The sequence below is a fragment of the Ahaetulla prasina genome, chromosome 3 (genome assembly GCF_028640845.1).
Source record: "Ahaetulla prasina isolate Xishuangbanna chromosome 3, ASM2864084v1, whole genome shotgun sequence".
In the NCBI taxonomy this organism is placed as follows: domain Eukaryota; kingdom Metazoa; phylum Chordata; class Lepidosauria; order Squamata; family Colubridae; genus Ahaetulla; species Ahaetulla prasina.
Genome location: NC_080541.1, coordinates 189,347,844 through 189,356,472, shown reverse-complemented (window position 1 = coordinate 189,356,472; position 8,629 = coordinate 189,347,844). Strand labels below are relative to the sequence as shown.

Here is an 8,629-nt window from a genome sequence, read left to right as displayed (position 1 = left end):
CCATCTTACTAATGTGATTCTGGGTAATGTACCATAAAACCAACAAAACCATCTTAATCGTTAATTAACAAAATATAAATAAGATCACAAACCAAAATCTCACATATAACCATGTCATGGGCTCTTTATTACCATGGGATCCCCAAACTTGTTGGGGAAAAAAAATCTGCCACACATGTTAAGAGATTTCTGGAAGGACAATAAAGTTGGGGTTAACCTCACCTCAGGTGGAATCATGTTCCAAAGGATGGATTCCACAGCAGAAAAGGCTAATCTCGGTCCTGTTGATGGATAGATTTAGCAGACAGGACCTGTAACATGCTCCATTGCCCCTCCTGCTGCACCTGGTGGGAAGGGTATTGTGACTGAGGGCAGACAGTCCCTACATGGGGCTTCCTGTAATTTCTCTGGCTGAGAGAGAGAATAAACATGGGTGTCATGGCTGGATACTGTTCATTATGCTATTTTAAATTGGTCATGTTAATACATGAGCATTTTTCTTTAGCAATGGGTTATTCAGACAAGATGAGCTCAGTGCTGCAAACGCAAAACACCTCTGCTGGGGTGCACAGAACATTTTGTCTCTGTGGATGTGCTGACTTCTTTTGTCAATTTCACAACTATGTGCTATTTTTGTTGTTTTTCTACCAGTATACACTGCAGTCAAGGGGAATTGTATCCTAGACTGCTAATAGCTGACACATGTTTCTGAATTAATGTTGAAAGCACATTTTGCAACATTATTTTTCAGAGTCTAGTTTACCTTTTTTGACTGAGTTTGTTGAATAAGAATATTCAGTGCCCTGTTTTTTCTTACGATTTAATGGCTAAAAATTATGCTGGCTATAGCATCTCCCAATTTTCATTTCAGGGAAGGAAATAAGGGAAATAACAGCATATGTCTACAACACTGCTGCGATATTACATTTTTAGAAAATGAATTGCTATTCATAGTATTTCCATGGCGCTTTCTATACAGTATTCTTTAAGAGAAATATGGGCTCGGAGGATTGCACTGAAAACAAAATGACCTCATGTTTTTCAAATAGCCTCAGAATGTAAAGGTTTCAAAATAAGAATCTAAAGTTGACTGTACTGGTCATTATACACCTATATTTATCTATTGTTAGTTTTATATCCCACATTTTCTTCAGGAATTCAAGGTGGCATACATAACACTTCTTCGTCCCTTTTTTCCCCACAACCACCCAATGATGTAGGTTGGAGTCTGGAGAGAGTGCCTGGCCCAAAGTCACAGATTGAATTTTCATGAGAAAAATGGACAGTTATTCTGTCATTAATTTTGTAAAGTAATCAACAAGAAAATCAGTGCTATTGCTGGGATAGGCAAAAAGAAAACATGGAGGGAGGACAGTCTCCATAGAACTGTCCTCCCTCCATGTTTTCTTTTCGCCTATGTATGTTCATAATTAGAACAAATTAGCCTGGGGAGGTTTCTAATAGTTAATATGTCTCTTGTATACGTGGAGATTCATACCATTTGCTAAATGTTGTATTGGCAAAGAAAAGTAAATATATCAACTGTAGCACTGAAAGGGGAAGGGGTGGACTCAAAAGATATACAGAGAATATAATTTGTATAAAATGAATCTCTTTTTCAGAGAGTTTTTTAGTGATTTCAAAAAGAAACCCGAGAGCATTCCATGCTATCACAAAATAAATTGAATCAAAGAAAACCTTTATTTTTTATTTTTTTAAAAATCTCACAATAAATTAGCAAAATACAAAAATGATAACTGCACACAGTAAAAATAAAAAGAGAAAGAAAAAACTTTAGTGGCAGCATTTTCTATCGCTTTTGCACCTGGAAATTGCAAACTGCCAAAAGAAGTTGGTCGAATAGCATATTTTTAAAACACACACATTTGCACACACCCACAATAAAAAAAATAATTGGCCCCCAAAGGAACATCATTTCTAAAAACCGGGAAGGAAATGCATTCTTCGTTAGCATGCTGTTCTGCTATTTCTTTCAACCTTAATTAGTGTTTGCAGTAATACATCAGATGACACTGGACATGCTATTCAGATCCATATTTTTCATTGAAGTCACAATATTCTTTTTGAAAACCAGGCAGAAGCTTAAATGAGTATGATTAGGCATCTCTCACTAGCTTGCCTAAATTTGAGGGTTTACAAAACAAAAACAAAACCACTTTCAGGCATATGGAATTGGATAAGTGGCTTCATTTGTTATCTAGAACAGTCAGGATTGGGAAACGAAATGCCATCCAGTGTTAGCTGGGAACTCTTCCCTATTTGGAATATCATTCAGTATTAGTGAGAATAAAAATATCTCCTAATTATAAAGTCCTAGTATCCTGTTTCTTCTATTTTACAATGTGCTGGTAATGACTAAAATGAAGAGATGGCTACTGTTGGCTGCTGCTTCAGTTCTGAGATCTCTCTTCCTGGAACGCAACAGCTACATCCTCTACCACAATACTATCCACAATTGAAGACAGAGAATGAAGATTGCGGTCTTCAGAAGAATCATCACTCAGCAAGTGATCTGTGGAGAACAAGGAAGTAATTTTAAGTAGAGAGCCTTGTCTGAAAACCCAATTTCTACTAGACAAGATAGGAAGGAGGGGAGATCCTATGGGTCTACAGGGGGTGTCAAACTGGTGGCCCACAGGCCAGGTGTATCAGGTGCAGGCCACGCCCACCCCAGCTCCATGAAGGAAAAAACAACATGTCACATGACATCAACGTGACACAGCGAGTTTGACACCTGTCCTATGGGAGAATCAAAATCTGAGACACCTTGTGGTGGGATTCAGTAATAATTTTGATCTGTCTGTCTCTAAAATACTTTCTATCATTTTGACTATTAAAGTCATTCAATGTATTTTTACAAGGTATTTTATTGCATCTAAAAAGTGAAGAATCCAAGAATCATTAAAAGATGGATAGCTCAGTATATAAAATTATCACGTTCAGTGGGTCCTAATGCATTCATGGGCCAGTTTAGCTCACGCTGGTAAAGCCTGTTATTAAGAACACAGTAGCCTGCAATTACTGCAGGTTCGAGCCCGGCCCAAGGTTGACTCAGCCTTCCATCCTTTATAAGGTAGGTAAAATGAGGACCCAGATTGTTGGGGGGGCAATAAGTTGACTTTGTAAAAATATACAAATAGAATGAGACTATTGCCTTATACACTGTAAGCCGCCCTGAGTCTTCGGAGAAGGGCGGGGTATAAATGTAAACAAAAAAAAATAAAAAAAATTCACATATTAATGGCCACTTGGAGGAGAACTGTATTGAAAAGTATCACTCTACTTTCCAGTTAGTAACTTCAGAATAAGTGATAAAATTATTTGACTTTAAATAATAGATCTCGTTAGCCATTCAGAATCAGGTGGAAGACTGTGCTTAATAAAGTAGGGCAAATAGTCACCCTTGTCAGTAAAATATGGAAAAGTATCATTTCTCCTCCTTAGTTTCAAATCAGCTGGAGGGACAAATATGACAGCTACAATGTTGGACCACTGATAAAACATAAACATTGCAAATTACACTGGCAGTGTGATGAGATCTGGGCTTGGTCATTAACAATTTTCAAATACAATATTTCTTATTGGAGTTTTGTGTTTTTTGTTGGCGAGACTCGAAGAGGTTCAATTTATACACTTATTTCTTAACATTTATGTTGTATCAAAAATATCAGTTTAAATAAACTTCCTTAGCAATAACAATAGCACTTAGGCTTATATGCCACTCCATAGTGCTTTACACCACTCTCTGAGCAGTTTACAATGTCAGCATATTTGTCCCAATAATCTGGGTCCTCATTTTACCAACCTTGGAAGGATGGAAGGCTAAATCAACCTTGAGCCCGTCAGGATTGAATTCCTGCAATACTGCATTCTAACCACTGCGCCACCAGGACTCCTTGGGGATAAATATCACAGATAAAGCAGTTCCTTATTATAAGGAGCTTATTTTAAAATCTAAATTGAGGAATTTCTATTGCTTTTCAGAGAACTCTACATAACTGTAATCTTCAGAAAATCTTCAGGTCTCACACACAACGCTGGCTTCTAAAAAGGCACAGTTGCCTACAATCTTCCCAATTCAGAATTTATTGCTATTTCTTAAGAAACACAAATCATTGCATGATTTTCCCCAGTCTGTATTTCCATGGAAATAGTATTAAAATGTGCATATATTAAAATGTACAGGAACGGAAATTGGCTTAGAGCTATAGTACAATGGGGTAGAACTTTAATTTTAAATAAGAATGGTCAGGAATTTTGGGATTTTAATTTGGATACCTGTACCCGCCTACCTGTAGGATGAGTGCTGAACTCTAAATGAGTGCTCCACTCTGAACTGCATGAGGTGCTACTAGATCCATGGTCACTTGGCACCTGGAATCAGAAGATGAAGATGTTTGGAATTGAATCAAAGTTCTTCACTGATTGCACCCTCCTTGCATTCTCTTTTGTACTAGATCACACAGGTTATTTTTATTGCTTTCATTTCCCACCATTGCTTTTTGTTCTTCCAAAATATATTTTGTGAGGAATCATGTTATCTGTTCAAAATCTCAATCCACAATGAAAAAGTTGATGAGTCTACCTTGATGGTATTATTGAAACAGAGTAAAACAGTTATAACAAAATATAAGATAGAGGGGAAATAGAGCAACAATTGTTTCATGAACACTTAAACCAAAGGTTTCAGAAATGAAAAATGTTTACAGTATATGCTATTTTCCCCTGTGTTGAACATGAAAGGCAGAAAGGCTTTAAAGAAGAACCCAAACAAAAATGTAATGGGGCTCAAAAATTTTCAGCATAGCTTATCGCTTTTTCTTTATCTTGGAGTTATTCCCTACCACTTCTTTTTTTTTGGTAGCTCCAGAGATGAGCCTGGCTATTATTCAAAATTGATAGCAAGACATGAGATTTACAGGATTATATTCACATATTATATAATTATATATTATATGTAACTAGATAACATTTTTATATGTATAATCTGCACAATATTCACATAATGTGGGGTACATAATGAGGGAGCTGAGTATTAAAATGATTCTGAACATGTAAATAAATGCAATTGGATCGCTAATGGGCAGATTGAATTAACTGTTTTAAAAGTATGAATTTGGTCATACTTTACCTCATCAAAGATATTATTACTTCATGAACCCAATATTCCAGCAACTGAGTGAACAATGAGATTTTCTGGATAATGATTTGGGTTAGTTATACTTGTTAACCTGTACATTGTTTGAAATACATGTTATGACAAAGTATAAGTGTTAGTGGTGCAAAAGCTTTTTCTTACGTCTGTGTGTTTTGGCATGCAGCTGTTCCTCTTGTTTCTTTGGAAATGCATGTATGTATACATGTATACATATGTATACACACACACACACACACACACACACCAGATTTGGGTTTGTGTAGTATGGGAAGATGCAGTGAAAAGCAAGTTTCCTGAAATAAAATATTTTAGAAAAAGACAAGAGATGCAGTTATTCTGGATTTTGAACTTAAACAAATACACCCAATTATTAAAGTTGGATGACTTGTCCAAGACAACCCACTTAACCTGTGCCAATTGAATCAGCAAGTAGTTTGGAAATATGGAAATATGCAAGAGGAAAATTAGATCTATTGGCGCAAAAGTGACATATAGCAGTGATCATTGCTTATGAAGTTTCTGCTAGCACATTCTTCTTGTTATTTAGAACAAATGTGGATGTGTTATTTGTATGGAGAAATTCCTAAGTAAAAAAACAAATTGTCTCCATCTAGTGCTAATAAATAGAATTGCCCTTGTGGTTATCTGCAATTAATGGCTGAGTATTATTTCTGCAAAAAAGTAGGTTTTCTTTCGAAGATGTGGATATGTTGGGAAGAGGGGATGAAAAAAAATCTGTATGATGTTAAAGTTCCATTCATTCTATCCTTGAAAAAATCAAGATGACAGATAAGGGTGAATAGAAATAAAAAGTTACAAATTTTGAATATTTTATTGTAATTTCAAGCAGCTGCCAATGTAATTTCAATAGCTTTGATAACAAGTCCACTCTGTGAGATTTTATCTCTCTCAGACATATTTCTCAACATACAAACAAACATTCCTGATTTTCTTAATCTAATTATTAGAAAAACTATGTTTCTGGCAAGCTCATATATTGAAAGGACACTAGAAAAATACAGAAAGCTGAAGTCACAAGATAAATTTTGCTACTGAGCCAGACATTCAGGCATCTGCTCCTCTTTCGTTTTTCTTCCTTTTCGATTGATACTCCAGGTCGATATCCAAATGTCCGTGGGGTTTTTTAAATGGAAATGTCTAGGAACCTACTTGAACTTAGCAAATGTCAATTCCCACCACTCATCTTATCACTCTACTTTGGCACATCTGCTAGAGCTTGATTCTGAAGTGTCATCCATTGACTATAACATTACCCATCAGTCACTTCTGTTTTAATAATTGCCTCTTTTTTGGCAATCATTTGCTTATCTTGAAAAATACTAGGTGCAGTAGCATGCTATCTCTAAACAACTAAAGTATCATTGTAAAATGTATTTGATCATTGTGGGGTTGCTTTATTTACTATAGTTCTTCCACACTTTTGCAGTGGAGTCAGTAATTTATGGGTTCAGGCAATTTAAATGAGAAGTCCTGAAAAGTTACAAATTAATTTACAGGGATACAGTGTAGAAATACACATGATTGGCCAACAATAACTAATAATGTATGTTTAACAACACATTCATTTAACAATGCTATATTAAAATAAAATTCATTCTTCTTCTGGATATATAATCTTCCAGTTTATACAGACTTTTCTGAACCAGCATTGAGTTGCCTGTATGTTTCTTAATTGATCAGATATGGTAATGAACATGGTTATCTTATTATCTACAGTGTATAACAAAAATTTTGTTATAATTTATATGCTTGTTAGTTTTAAGGAATATTGGTTTATTACAATGGTATGATTTAAGATAATGTATGTTCTCTTGTAAACTGCTGTGGGCTCCTTTGGAAAAGAACTCCTTTAGAATAGGACTAAGTAATAAATGAGACTGTGGACTTGCTTGGTTTTGCTTTGAGTCAAGCTATTCTGTTCATAGGCTTATAGAAAGGTAATAATGCTGGATCAGATTATTTATTTATTTATCATTTAAACGGCAGTCCATCTCACAAGAAATGAGTTTGTGTGGTAAAAAGCAAAAAATAAAAACAACAAAGTAGTCAAACACAGATTTTTTTGTTTTTTTAAAAAGGGATCATTAGTCTTTCTAACCCAGAATGGTTGATGTTGTATAGTTCTCTATAGATTCAGGCAGGAATCATTTTAACCTCAGTAGAGTTACTCAGTACTGAGTATTGGGTATTGGTAATGCCAATATTTTAAAGCTGGCATTCCTAAGAACTCAAGAGCCCTCTTGGATTACTCCAAAAGCCCTTCTGGTACCAGAGTCTGCTCAATACGAAGGCCAAACACTGCCACTACCAGAAACTGCCAATAAAGAAACATTGCCTGTGATTCAAGAGTAGCTACATCAGTAGCCTCCATCACTTTGTCCTGTCAACTTTTAGAGCTACATAAATGACAGTCATCATCTCATCAACTATATGTGCTAAAGTATTTGATCAGTGTGAATTTTGAACATACCGTAACCTGCCTACAGTACTGTGGCCTGCCCACATAGCTGGAAGGGCTCCTATTGCTGTGAGTTCTGTGTCCCTGTAGATAATTGTTTGAACCCACCCCTGGCACTTACCACTGGCTGGGTGATGGCATTACAGAAGCGTAGTTCCGGTTGGTCCCGTTCCTGTTGATTGAGGGTAGTGAGCAGAGCTTGTAAGCGTTCAATGTATTGGATGGCACTGCGCAAGATCTCCACCTTGGGAAGCCGCTGGTTTGGGTTTAATAAAGTGCTCCGTTTCAGAGCTTCGAAGGCTTCGTTGACTTTCTTCAGCCGGCGCTTCTCTCTGAGGGTGGCTGCACGACGCCTATCGATGGACACACTTTTTCTCTTGCACACTTTGCATGCCCAAGGCAGACACTGGCCGGGACTATGGTCTGCCACAACTGAGACTTTTTCTTCTATACCTGCCCGGCCATCAGGACAAAGTGTCATGGCCGTTCGGTCTTGATAGGCGGCCTGTTCGTAGTTGTGTAAGTGTGGGCTCAGATAGTTTTCCCCATCATAGAACCGGTCTGTAAAAATATAGGGGTTGGTCTCTAGGAGTTCCATAGCAAGCGTCTGGCAAAGCAGAGTCTGTGTTGGGGAATGAAACTCTGGTTCCTCACACCAACTGCTTGGTGGCATTTAAACCCCGTGTGGGCATTAAATCACAGAGATAAATATAGCAAATCTCTAGGAAACCTGAGCTTGCCCTAAGCTGCTGCTTCACATCAAAACTTGTCCATCTGATTTCATGTACTCTCCCTATGGGGATTAGTTGGCTGCTTGGGGCAGTGTTGTGGCTGAAAGGGGGGCTGGGGGGGGTGAATGGATGAAGGAACTGGCATGTGCTCCAGAGAAGCCCAGCCGCCTCTCCAACAACAGTCCCGTGGATTTATTTTCACTTGCACTCCTACAATGATATTGATGATCAGTTGCTGAG

The 8,629-nt window shown here is 37.1% G+C and overlaps 1 protein-coding gene across 3 annotated transcripts; it reads right to left on the bottom strand.

Moving 5' to 3' along the window:
* Window positions 1-1,694: 1,694 nt before the first annotated feature.
* Window positions 1,695-8,392, bottom strand: MYOG (myogenin). Of its 3 annotated transcripts, XM_058176126.1 has the most exons (4): window positions 7,780-8,392; window positions 5,321-5,472; window positions 4,314-4,395; window positions 2,399-2,533 (listed from the first exon to the last, which is right to left on the bottom strand). In XM_058176126.1, the coding sequence occupies exons 1-3, from the start codon at window positions 8,329-8,331 to the stop codon at window positions 4,335-4,337; spliced, it is 765 nt and encodes a 254-aa protein (XP_058032109.1). In that variant the 5' UTR covers window positions 8,332-8,392; the 3' UTR covers window positions 2,399-2,533; window positions 4,314-4,334. The 3 variants fall into 3 exon arrangements, with proteins under 3 accessions (XP_058032111.1, XP_058032110.1, XP_058032109.1); XM_058176128.1 differs by lacking the exon at window positions 5,321-5,472 and having other exon boundaries at window positions 1,695-2,533; window positions 4,300-4,395; window positions 7,780-8,386; XM_058176127.1 differs by lacking the exon at window positions 5,321-5,472 and having other exon boundaries at window positions 1,695-2,533; window positions 7,780-8,381.
* Between the last annotated feature and the right edge of the window lie 237 nt (window positions 8,393-8,629).